Below are 13,329 nucleotides of genomic sequence, written 5' to 3' on the forward strand. Positions count from 1 at the left end.
CAAGGATGATCAGAAGAAATCGACAGCACCCAAGTTAAATATTTCAATAATTCTGTTTTTTTCTGTCAACATGGGGTGCCGTGTGTTCATTAATGAGGCAAGAAAATTAACAAATGATTTTAGCAAATGGCTGTAAGATAATAAAGAGTGAAACATTTAAGGGGATCTGAATACATTCCGTACCCACTGTATGTATAATGCGTACCATTGACTTCTGAAATTTTTTTGGGTGAAAAAAGTGTGTATTATACATGAGAAATTACAGTATGTAAAGACGTGTTGTAAATATTTTTTTTAATTTCCATTATTTCTGTGGAAGGTGATGCTGGGGCAAAAAAAAAAGTTCCACCATTTCTAGTCCACAGATTTGTCTGTTCATTTAGTTTTGTAATACAGTAAATGTATTGAATTGTAAAGAGATTTTGGATGTTTTTAGGGTCATTTTTTTTGTCACGCAATGAGCAGTTTGCATGAGTTCATGCTTTAATGGCACACCTGGAAAAGTCATCAAACCGCTTGTATTTATCCAAGGCTTTATAGTTTTCAAATTGATCATGCGCGCTACAAATCACGAACATTCCCCGAACTTGACAGTTGTCAATTGTCAAAAAGGACAGAGGCACACTTCGCCATTGGCTTGCTTATGACTTAACTCCGAGTGGCATGGCTTATATATTTTCTGTTGCTTCCAATGCTGATTTCTTAAATTTTATCAACTACAAACGCCTCATTGCTGTAATATATTTCTCCCTTACTATCTAGTTTAACAACTTGTGCAGTGTTTGTTAATTCTCTGCACTTTATTTTTTCTATGCATGTTTTTTATGCAGCCTTCTCTAATTTAACTTTGAAACTAATGAAAAATGATTAATGTGATTATTATATGTTGTCAGTTTCTGTGTTTAGCAAGCTTTCCAATATAAACATTTTGAAAATAGGATAAATATTTAAACAGTTCTGAATGTTTTGGTGCCATGTCTCACAACTTTTATTGGCTAAAGGGGTGAAGTTTATACAGATTGCAGCTCGCGGGTATGACCGTGGCATTTAGAATGAATTCTGGTTCACTAATACACGCATGGTGGTGCAAATAAAGTTGTCCGGTATGCACGTGTCGTGAATCAGACAGTGATTTCGGGTATACGCTCAACTTGTGCGCAGAGTAAGAACATCTACGCATTTATGAGTGAATGAGGCCACTTTTCATTTATTTTTTGTGTAAGTCAAGTGGGAAAAAATATATGAATTAAAAATTGGATTTTAATGAGAAAAAAACATGCGTGGTAGGTTGATTGAAGATCTAAATTGCCCGTAGGTGTGAATGTGAATTGTTGTTTGTCTATATGTGCCCTGTGATTGGCTGGCGACCAATTCAGGGTATACCCTGCCTCCCGCCCGAAGATCGCTGGGATAGGCTCCAGCACGCCCATGACCCTTGTGAGGGGATAAGCGGTACAGAAGATGGATGGATGGATGAAAAAAAGTCTGAGATTTTATTTTAAGCCTATATGACCCTATTGTAATGTGGTCATCAATGTTTGTTGATCATTTGGGGGATATTTTTTGAGCAAATATCCACAATGTTTGATCTGTCTTTTTCTACCATATCGTCACTATGTTGTGTGTGTCTGGACAGGTTACGCCACCATTGGGACCATGTTTTAAGGACCACCTCGACACGCTCATTGTTCTCCGTCTTGCTGTTAGCGCAAATATTTTTTTTCTGGAGATGGGGCGGAAGAAGATCCAGATCACCCGCATCGTGGACGAGAGGAATCGGCAGGTTAGCGCCTACCCCTAAAGTTTGCACTGGAGGCTGACATGCGCTATATTACATACTATACATATTTAAACAAATGTCCGTCCATTTACGTACAGTGTAAACATCGATCTGTCCATTCACATACTCATATGAAATAAACATCTGTCCAGTCACATAATCTCATCGTTTCAACATCTGTCCTTCCCTTCACAAAAAGACATATTCTCATACACACATAATATAAACATGTCTTGCTATCAAATACACGTCCATTCACGTACACACATAATGTAAACCAGGGGCGTTGCAGAGTGGGGGGCTTTAGGTACCCGGCCACCTGCCCTTTTGCCCTTGATGCCCAAGGTACCCCTTTGTCAATTATTATTATTAATATTATTATTTTTTTTATAAACGTGTGTGTAGAGACCTGTCTGGGGCCTTTCATCTATTAAAGCTAATGTAACTGTGATGGGGAAAAAAACAGTTATGATAATATCCATCCATCCATTTTCCTTACCGCTCATCCTCACTAGGGTCACGGGTGTGCTGCAGCCTATCCCAGCTATCTTCGGGCGAGAGGCAGGGTAAACCCTGAACTGGTCGCAGGACAATCGCAGAGCACATAGAAACAAACAACAATTCACACTCACATTCACACCTAAGGGCAATTTAGAGTCTTCAATCAACCTACCATGCATGTTTTTGGGATGTGGGAGGAAACCGCAGCACTCGGAGAAAACCCACGCAGGCACTGGAAGAAAATGCAAACTCCAGACAGGCGGGGCCGGGATTTGAACCAAGGTCCTCAGAACTGCGAGGCAGACGTGCTAACCAGTCGTCCGCCGTTATAATAATATAGTATATATAATATATTTTAGGTGTGAATGTGAGTGCGAATGGTTGTTTGTTTATGTGTCCTGCGATTGGCTGTTGACCAGTTCAGGGTGTACCCCGCCTCTTGCCCGAAGATAGCTGGGATAGGGTCCAGCACGCCCACAACCCTAGTGAGGATAAGCGGAACGGAAGATGAATGAATGAATGAATGAATGAATAATATATTGTATTGAGGAATTAATAAAAGCTGCTGAGACAGAAGCTAATACGCCGTTGCAACATGGCTAGTTCCATAGACCCTCCTGATATTGAAAATCCTCCACCATCCTTCAAATTTGGCTGTTGGAACTACTTTGGTTTTAGTATTAAGTATGTCCCAGATGGCAAGCGTGTCACAGACAAAAGTACAACGGTATGTCGGAAGTGTCACATAATGCTCAACTACGTCGGTGGAAATACAACAAACATGACATCACATTTACGCTGACATCACCCCAATGAGAAAATAAGTGCCCGACAAAAACAATGAGCATGCGTCCTACGAACCGCTATTTTTGGACAGCATGATTGAAACAAAATAAATTGACTGCTGTTTGTCCATTCTCATATCCACACAATGTAAACAGGTCGGTCAACTCACACATGTGAGATAAACCCGTCCATTTACATTCGAACTGAGACAATAATATACATGTCTGTCCATTCCAGGGATATAATAGTTTTGGATTTTAGCTTTGGATTTTCGATTATTGTTAATTTTTATTTCGTTTTTACTATTCTTTTTCGAATTCAGTTAGTTTTAATTAGTTTTTGGAACAGGTTTGTTAGTGTTTATTAGTTTTTTTGCTTTTTTTAAATGCGTCATTCATTCATTCAGTATTAGTCTTAGTTTTTTTTATTTGGGGTGTTTGTCAAGGCTGACATTAAAAAAAGTATTGTGTAAGAAAAAATCAACAAAAATGACCTTTAAAAAAAATAATAATAATAAATAAATAAATAAAAGAACTTTCTAACAGATGAATAACCATCTGGTTTTTTTTGTGTGTGTTTTTTTTTTTTAGAGTCCATGATTATTGTGACAAAGCTTTTCAAGTTTTTCTGCTGAAGGGTTGTTGGCAGTAGTTCAATCACCTGCTTTGTTAGCGAGAACAAAACCTGTTGTTTGCTTTCACATCTGCCTTTCGTGGCGGGTAACAGCGACATGCAGTCTCTGTGAAGGCACTAACTAGTCAGTAGCCGTCTTAGCCGTTTCCGTTAGCAACACGTAGCAACAAAAACAGATTGTACGTGAAAGTTAGCTTCGCTGCAAAATCGTCAGTCTGGTGAGCAGTCAATACGACGGCGCTGCCCGATGACATCACTTCTAGGCGACGCACAGTAAATACCTGTTCGACCTTCCTTCCGGATCAGTTCTGTATCTATTTATTTATCTGAAATAAATACATCTAAAATCAATGCTGAAATTAATTGACAGACGATAGCAAAGGATATTTTCGCTGTAATTATAGTTAGTTTTGTAAACGTAAAATGTCATTTTAGTTAGCGTTTTCTTTTTTTTTCTTTTTTTTTTTAAACATTCTCGACCGATGTACATCCAGCGCAACTGCGTGGAATTTTCGTAATTTGGTAGATGCACGCAGTCGGCGTATTTAAAAAAGGGGCTGTCTGCGCCCTGCTATGTGGAGCATTACCACTTGGCCAGTGTGGACAATACAAGACTGTGATTAAATACGGGATGAGCTGGTGATAACCGCGGGCGGCTTAAATATGTCTGCGGATCTCATGAATCTAACCCCACCCATGCGCCATCGTGTGTGCCGGCCAGTGGGATGATTTCAAAAAAATTATAATAATGATGATGATGATGCATTCGATGAAATGCTTTCTACAATGATTCAGAGGGTTCCCTGTTCGCTGTTCACATATTTCTGAATGAAACTCGTCTGATGCACCACACGTCTGGGGCGCTCGCATATCTGGACCTCAATCAAATTCACCAAAATCGCGTTGGACCAGCAATCTACCTTGCGCCAAAAGTTAGACGGTGGTGAGAGCAGGTGTAAGTTTAGACCGACTTTCATTCATCAAATTGTCACATGCGCCGGCGGATAGCAAAAGATACGCCCTTGTTGCGCCAGTACGCCCATCTTGGTGCAGACCGGTCTGCCATATTGGCAAAAACGCCAGCGAGCCTTGCGCTTACACGAAAATCCAGTTACGCCACCATTTGCTCTCCGGCGCATGTGGCACAGTCTACGAAAATAGAACCCATAATGTTCACAAATGTTGTCCTTCCCCATACGCATAGTGTGTACAAGTACACAATTCTGTCAATTCACAAATACTTAATATCACATACGCACATGTAAACAAATGTCAGTCGATTCAGATATGCACATAATGTAAACATTATTACATGTGGTTTTGGCACCAATTAACTTGTTGATGTTACTGTTAAAAATAGTATAGCAAATACTCTGGGCTTTGCAAAGGAATCCCTCAAGGTTCCTTCTGTGGACTGTCAACATTTTCAGTGGTGAAGATGGCAATTTGGGGTTAGCCGGGACCGGACGGCACCCTGTCATTTTCAGGGCGCGACGCACAGCTCTGCCTTCTTCTCTCCCGGCTGTCTACTGGCAAGCGTCGCGTCGCCTGCCGCCGCCCGCTGGAATCCCACGCGGTGCGACTGGGATTGGCTAAATATATCGGGCAACAAACAGCGGCCTGTCTGCGAGCGAGGTGGTGGCGCTGTAAATAGCCACGCGGCTGGGGAAATAAATATGTGTTTGTGTTTAATGTTTGCACGTCTGGACCGGCGCGTCTCCATGACTGGAGGAGGCTGTGTGCTGAGCTCCTACTTCCCTATTCTGGGAACGTTGCTTTATCTGTCTATTAGTGCAGCGTTTTGTTATTTTTTTTTGCCAGAACCTGATGGGAGCGTATGTGAGAAATGAAGGGAAGTTGTCTTAAAAAGAGGAGAGCTTGTGCAAAGCAGATGCACAGAATGCAGTGCAGTGAACGCAGCTGATTCATGGTTCACCATTCGTGAACTCACTTCCTCGTGATTTTTTTTCTGTCATCGAACAAGTATTCACTGTAAATTGCACCTATTCACCCCTATCCACATTCCCGATCCATATCAGCTGATCCGGTAATAAATATTAAACAATTAAACAAATTGTGATATAGTTTTAAGCTGAGTGTATTTTACAAAATCAATTCAAACAAAGCAATTTAAGTCCATTCGTGTTGTGATGTGTTGCTTTAATTATTCATTAATTCATTCATTTTGCGTACCGCTTAACCTCACTAGGGTCACGGGCGTGCTGGAGCCTATCCCAGCTATCTTTACACCCTGAACTGGTCGCCAGCCAATCGCAGGGCACATATAAACAAACAGCCATTCCCACTCACATTCACACTTGTGGGCAATTTAGCATCTTCAGTTAATGTGCTAACCAGTTGCCCACCGTTCCGCCTGCTTTTATTATATTAAATTAAATAGATGTTATTGTACTTTTATTCTTATTTTCATCCAACACGTCTTAATTCCGTTTTTCATGTATTATGTTTTGCTTTGATTGTAATATATCATATGTCAATAATATCTGTACTTTTTTGTTGGTTAGCCAGACAATTGGTTAGCCAGAAAATTTTCCACCTCAGTGGAATTTTATTCTCTTCCATTCCATTCTATTCTGTTCTATTAACCATCCCAAAACTCATCATGAAGTTGTCTCATAACGAAAATCAAACAATATGCTGGAAATGGAAACAGAAAATAATTTTTCTGTGTTACTAACAATGCATCATGAGATGTATTGCTTTTGTGGTGACCATCGGTTGCGTCCTATTTTTCAAAATGCATTGTGGGATGCCGTGAGGGCACTATATAGTAGGGTTGGGTGATTAATCGAAATGTAATCGTGATTTCGATTTTGGCTTCTCACGATCATAAAAACATTATAATCGAAGAAAAACGGTTAATGTGCCACGGCGCGGGTTGTGTATGCAAATTCCTGCGTTATAAATGCGCACTGACCGCCCCATGTGTTGCTTGTAGCAAGCGTGTGACGCACGTTCTTCTGCCCTGTGTGTCGCCTAGAAGTGACGTACGCGGGCAGCGCCGTCGCACTGACGGCTCGCCAGACTTAATCCAGATCAAGCGCAAGTTTTGCCGCAAAGCTAACTTTTACATTCAAACTGTTTTTGTTGCTACGTGTTGCTAACGGAAATGGCTAGTTGGCTACCGACGAGCTAGTGCCTTCACGGTACCTGCATGTCGGTTGTTTGTCTTTTGGGGAAAACTCTGCTGTTTCCCACCACGAAAGGCAGATGTGAAAGCACAAAAGGATATGTCTCGCTGACACACCAGGTGATTGAACTGCTGCAACAACAGGACATTTTCACAACACTTCTTGACTACCGTATTTTCAAGACCATAAGGCGCACTTAAAAGTCTTAACTTTTCTCCAAAATGGACGGGCCGCCTTATAGTGTGGCACGCCTTATGTGTGCACCGAGTTCCAAAATCTGTAAATGTTGTTGTGTGATGAGCGCTCCACTAGACTGACTGGGAGTCACAGGAGTTGACGACACCAGAAAAAACACTTCCGCCGCTTCAGCTGTTAAGAAGTAACGGTACTTTTTACTCCGTTTCAATGATCTAAATGTCACTCTCTACTTAAATTGATAAATTATTGCTTATTTATCAACTATTTCGTGCATGAGACTTCGACTTCATTGGGCGCTATTTGCGCCAATCCAGTTTAAGTCTAGTTCACCATTCAAACAACACAAGAAAGTCACAACCTCACACGTCTTCTATTGGGCTTCCCGGGCAGAGGTATTAACACTAGATAAACAGCCCGGCTGATTGTCGTGCCTACGTGGGTGCCATTTTGCGAAGGTCGGCGTTACCATGAAGGCACCAGTGCACTACTCGTGTTTACATTTAGATGAACAAAAACAACAGCTTTCATGTATTGTATTTGTCTGGCACTATCTGCCCAAACATGGATATTTCAGCCCACTTATAACTTGAGGAAACACCTTGCAGTAAAAAACATTTGATTTTATTATTTTTTATTTGATTGATGTTCATGCTGTGGTTAAAACAAATCTGAAGTTACTGACTATTTACTCAGTACTTGAGTTTGAGTAAAAAGTACACAGTGAAATAATGACTCAAGTAATTTTTTTGGAGGACTACTTTTACTTGAGTCACATTATCGTCAAGTAACAGTACTCTTACTTGAGTACAATATTTGGCTACTCTACCCACCTCTGGAGCAGACATCCTCTATTTCTACTCATACGTTTAAGCAAAATGTTTTGCTCATCAGATCAGCCAGTGTCGTAGTTGTTGCACTAGTCTTTTGTATTTTTGTGTTGAGGTTGTGCTCCCAGCGGAACCGCAAAGCACACGTAACGTCGGCGACAAGAGCTGATCCGCTAGTACATCTTGTATTAATTAGGAAACGCGCCTACAATTATCTTATTAGTTTACGGATCCATCAATCCATCCATTTTCTGAGCCGCTTCTCCTCACTAGGGTCGCGGGCGTGCTGGAGCCTATCCCAGCTATCATCGGGCAGGAGGCGGGGTAAACCCTGAACTGGTTGCCAGCCAATCGCAGGGCACATAGAAACAAACAACCATTCACACTCACATTCACACCTACGGGCAATTTAGAGTTTTCAATTAACGTGCATGCTTTTGGGATGTGGGAGGAAACTGGAGTGCCCGGAGAAATCCCACGCAGGCACGGGGAGAACATGCAAACTTCCAGATTGTTTAATTTATGTTAAAATCCCAAAAATTCTCTGTGGGGGCCCGGGGATCGCCCTGACACCCCTACAATGTGTTTTTTGTTTTTTGATCTGTCACCTTTTTCATGCCTTTGGTGTTTGCGTGTCTGGTTCCTACCCTCACCTATGATCACAAGCTGTGGATTGTGAACAAAAGATCCCGGATCCAACCGGCCGAAATGACTTTCTTCCGCAGGGTGTCCGGGCTCTCTATTAGAGAGAGGATGAGAAGCTCAGTCATCCGGGAGGGGCTCAAAGAAGAGCCGCTGCCCCTCCGCATTGAGAGGAGCCAGATGAGGTGGCTAGGGCATCTGATTAGGATGCTTCCTGGACGCCTCCCTGGTGAGGTGTTTCGTGCATGTCCCATCGTGAGGAGACCCGAGGACGACCCAGGATACGCTGAAGAGACTATGTCTCCTGGCTGGCCTGGGAATGCCTCCGTGCCTCCCCGTAAGAGCTGGATGAAGTGGCTGGGGAGAGGGAAGTCTGGGCTTCCCTGCTAAAGCTACTGCTCCCGTGACCCGGCCTCAAATAAGCGCAAGAAAATGGATGGATGGATGGATATTACTACCAATAATAATCCCATCTTGTTTGCTGTGGTGTGGGGAGAAAGGCATGGGTGCTGGGGCAAGGGATGTGGTGGGGTTTACATCCCATAATAGTTTGTCTTGGCTATGCTGGATGTAGGCTGATGTTTATTTATGTTCTCCTCACCTAATTTTACAGACTTGGCCTTCCGCTTTTCTTAGCGTCTCTTTTTTTTCGACTCATCTCTGTGTTGCTTGTAGACAACACGTGTTCTTGATCAGGATGTCAGCAAAACCTTAACATTTTCTTTTAAAAGTTAGATTTTCCAAAACTTAAGGTTTTAATTATCCTTAAAGTTGACATTAATAATAAGAATTGAATCAGCCATTCATAGGTCCTAAAAATTCTAATATAATAATAACAATTAAAACAGATGATAGTAGGTCCTACAAATTATGGATTATATGATAATAATTAAATCCACCAATTATGGCTGTTAAAAATTAATATAATATAATGACAAGAATACAAATTAAATCCGCCAGTCATTGGTCTTGAAATTGACATATATGAAGAATTAATTATGCCAATCATAGGTTCTAAAACGTAAATGTGTAATATAATAATTGAATTGGCTGTTTATAAGTCCCTAAAAGACAGATACAGTACAGTGCCGTGAAAAAGTATTGGTGCCCGTCTCAAATTCTTATATTTTTGCATAGTTTCCCCACTTTGTTTAAGATCATCAAACAAATGTAAATATCAGACAAATATAACCCAAGTGAACTTAAAATGCTGTTTTTAAATCCTGATTTCAATTATTAAGAAAAAAACCTAATAACTGGTTGGGCCAACCTCAGCAGCAAGAACTGAAATCAAGCATTTTCCATAACTCGCAAAGAGTTTTCCACATCTCTGTGGAGATATTTTGGCCCACTCTTCCTTGCTGAATTGTTAAAATTTAGAAAAAATGGAGGGTTTTTGAGCATGAACAGCCTTTTTAAGGTCATGCCACTGCATTTCAATCGGATTCAAGTATGGACTTTGACCAGGCCACTCCCAAACCTTCATTTTGTTTTTTTAAGCCATTCAGAAGTTTACTTTCTGGTGTGTTTTCGATTGTTATCCTGCTGCAGAAACCAAGTGCGTTTCACAAACTAATGGCTGAACATTCTCCTTCAGGATTTTCTGTAAAAGAGCAGAATTCATGGTTCCATCAATCACAGCAAGTTGTCCAGGTCCTGAAGAAACAAAGCAGTCCAAGACCATCACACTACCACCACCATGTTTGACTGTCAGTATGATGTTCTTTTTCTGAAATGCTGTGCTACATTTACGCCAGATGTAACGAGACTCACACCTTCCAAAAGGCTCAACTTTAATCTCATCAATCCATATTATATGCTCCCAAAAGTCTTGGGAATCATTCAGATGTTTTTTTGCAAAGGTAAGATGAGCCTTTATGTACTTTTTGGCCAGCAGTGGTTTTCACCTTGGAACTCTGCCATGGATGCCATTTTTCCCCAGTCTCTTCCTGATTGTTGTGTCATGAACATGACCTTAACTGAGGCAAGGGGGGCCTGCAGTTCTTTAGAGGTTGTCCTGAGTTCCTTTGTGTCCTCCTGGATGCGTCATTGCTGTTGTCTTGGTGTAATCTATGTAGGCCAGTCACTGCTGGGAAGTTTCACCACTGTTCCATGTTTTCTCAATGTGAGGATAATGACTCTCCTCATGGTTTGCTGGAATCCGACAGCATTATTAATGGATTTTGTAACCCTTTGCAGGCTGATAGAGCAATTACTTTCTTTCTTGACTGTTCTGGAATTTCTTTGCATTGTGTCATTTTGATTTTGTCGGGACAGCTTCTGTTTAAATGATTTCTTGATTGAACATGTCTGGAGGTAATCAGGCTTGGGTATGATCAGTGAAAATTTCCCAAAAATTGTGATTAGCCACAATTAATTCATGATTTAACAAGGGGTTTATTATTTTTTCACACGGGGCCAGGTCACTTTGAATAGCTTTTTTTTTCCTTAATAAATGAACTCACCATTTAAAAACAACATTTTAATTTAACTTGGGTTATATTTGTCTGCTATTTACATTTGTTTGAAACTATGCAAAAATATAAGAATTTGAGAAGGGGTTCAATACTTTTTTACAGCACTGTAATGTAAGAATAAGAATTAAATCTGCCATTTACAGGTCCCAAAAATTATGCAATATTAATAAGAGGAATAAAAGCTGACATTTACAGGTCTTAAACAGGACATGCAATATAATGACTAAATCCACTGATCTCAGGGCTTTAAAATGTCACATAAACTAATTTATTAATAAATAAATCTTATATTCATAGGTCCTAAAATGTCATGGAATATAAAAATGGTAATTCACTCTGCTGATTATCACTGGAAAATTACACTTCATGTAAAAATAATACCTGTAATCATTAAATGGGGCGTGTGTCCGTGCAGGTGACGTTCATGAAGAGAAAATTTGGGCTGATGAAGAAAGCGTATGAGCTGAGCGTGCTGTGCGACTGCGAGATCGCCCTGATCGTCTTCAACAGCTCCAACAAGCTGTTCCAGTACGCCAGCACCGACATGGACAAGGTCTTGCTCAAGTACACCGAGTACAACGAGCCCCACGAAAGCAGGACCAACTCTGACATCGTTGAGGTTGGACTTTATCCTTTACATCAATGTCTTTTTGTGCCACTTTCGAGGCAGTGGAAAGGTTCCACTGTGTCTGTCGTACAGGGGTGGACAAACTTTTGTGTTAAAGGGCCACATTTGCGTTTAAAAATGGACATTTGGGGGCCACATTATTCATAGATAAGGTTAAAACCTTTGTGATTAAGGGCATTACAAATAAACTTGCTGCTTTTCTTAAATTTTACTTATAATTAATTATGATTAATATTTAACAATAATTATATTACCCAATTACTTAATGAATTAAATACACAATTTTTTAATATATATGTATTTTTGCTAATATTTTTGTATTTTATAACTTACAATCAGTCGATTAAACAACAATTTCAAGAGATCATTTAATACAAAATAATACAAAAGAATTAATAGTAAAAAAGTGTTATCCATCCATCCATTTCCTTTACCGCTTATCCTCAGTAGGGTAATAAATTATTTAACCTATTATTAAATTATATCAATAAATACAAATCCAAAAATAATAAATACATATAAAATACTTTTAATAAAATTTTATTCTCGTGCTTTAACTGTTATTTGTAATTAATTTAATTACAATTCAACAATTGGGGTGGGGCGGCACGGCCGCCGACTGGTTAGCACATCTGCCTCACAGTTCTAAGGACCCGGGTTCAAATCCGGCCTCGCCTGTGTGGAGTTTGCATGTTTTCCCCGTGCCTGGGTGGGTCCCACATCCCCAAAACATGCATGTTTGGTTGATTGAAGACTCTAAATTTCCCGTAGGTGTGAATGTGAGTGCGAATGGTTGTTTATTTCTATGTGCCCTGCGATTGGCTGTTGTCCAGTTCAGGGTGTACCCCTTTCGCCCAGAGTCAGCTGGGATAGGCTCCAGCACGCCCGCCACCCTAATGAGGATAAGCGGTACGGAAGATGAATGAATGAACGCATGAATAATTGGGGCGGCACAGTGGCCGACAGGTTACCACACCTGCCTCACAGTTCTAAGGACCTTCAAATTTCAAGTTTCCTCCCACATCCCAAAAACATGCATGTTAGGTTGATTGAAGACTCTAAATTGCCCGTAGGTGTGAATGTGAGTGCGAATGGTTGTTTGTTTCTATGTGCCCTGCGATTGGCTGGCAACCAGTTCAGGGTGTATCCCGCCTCTCGCCCAGAGTCAGCTGAGATAGAGTCCAGCACGCCTGCGACCCTGGTGAGAATAATCAGTAAGGAAAATGGATTGATGGATAATTCAGTAATCAATTACTTCGTAATAAAATAAAATATTAAATTTATATGCCAGTTTGTTTATCTTACTGATTTTTTTTCTTTTTTTTGGTGAATAACCATGAATATATTTGCGAATTATTTAATTAGATAGGTAAATAGAAAAATAACATTAGTAAATACATTTTAATAAAACAACTTTAACAGAAAAGAAAGCTAAATTAATACAACAAATAATGGAGGACTCTCAATAATGTCAATGTCCTTTGGGCTGGATTAAAGAACGGAGCTATGTGATCCCCAGGCCATACATTGCGAACCCTTGCTCTTGTAAGCGATTTAGCCGTTAAACTGGTGCTAACCACAAGAAGGCACCTGTGTCAACTGCTCTCTGCTTCATTTGCTTGCGTGTATCACTTGTTAGCATGACGCCCGGACGTGGTTTACATGGCGGATGGAAATGTTTGCAAAGCGTTGACATTTGACTCCA

At 40.4% G+C, this 13,329-nt stretch overlaps 1 protein-coding gene across 5 annotated transcripts in view; it reads left to right on the plus strand.

Annotated features, from left to right (window-relative positions):
• The window catches only part of LOC133398795 (myocyte-specific enhancer factor 2A-like), a 52,269-nt gene that overhangs the window by 15,022 nt on the left and 23,918 nt on the right, over nt 1–13,329 (plus strand). For 4 of the 5 annotated variants that reach the window (XR_009768067.1, XM_061670032.1, XM_061670031.1 and 1 more), the window contains 2 exons: nt 1,637–1,783; nt 11,412–11,615. Coding sequence is in view for 4 of the 5 variants with exons in the window: in XM_061670030.1 (XP_061526014.1) it covers nt 1,637–1,783; nt 11,412–11,615 (351 nt within the window). In the remaining variant the exon portion in view is untranslated. The remainder of the gene's footprint in view (nt 1–1,636; nt 1,784–11,411; nt 11,616–13,329) is intronic. The other variant, XM_061670035.1, reaches the window with a different exon arrangement.

This window comes from Phycodurus eques, chromosome 2, assembly GCF_024500275.1.
Source record: "Phycodurus eques isolate BA_2022a chromosome 2, UOR_Pequ_1.1, whole genome shotgun sequence".
Classification (NCBI taxonomy): domain Eukaryota; kingdom Metazoa; phylum Chordata; class Actinopteri; order Syngnathiformes; family Syngnathidae; genus Phycodurus; species Phycodurus eques.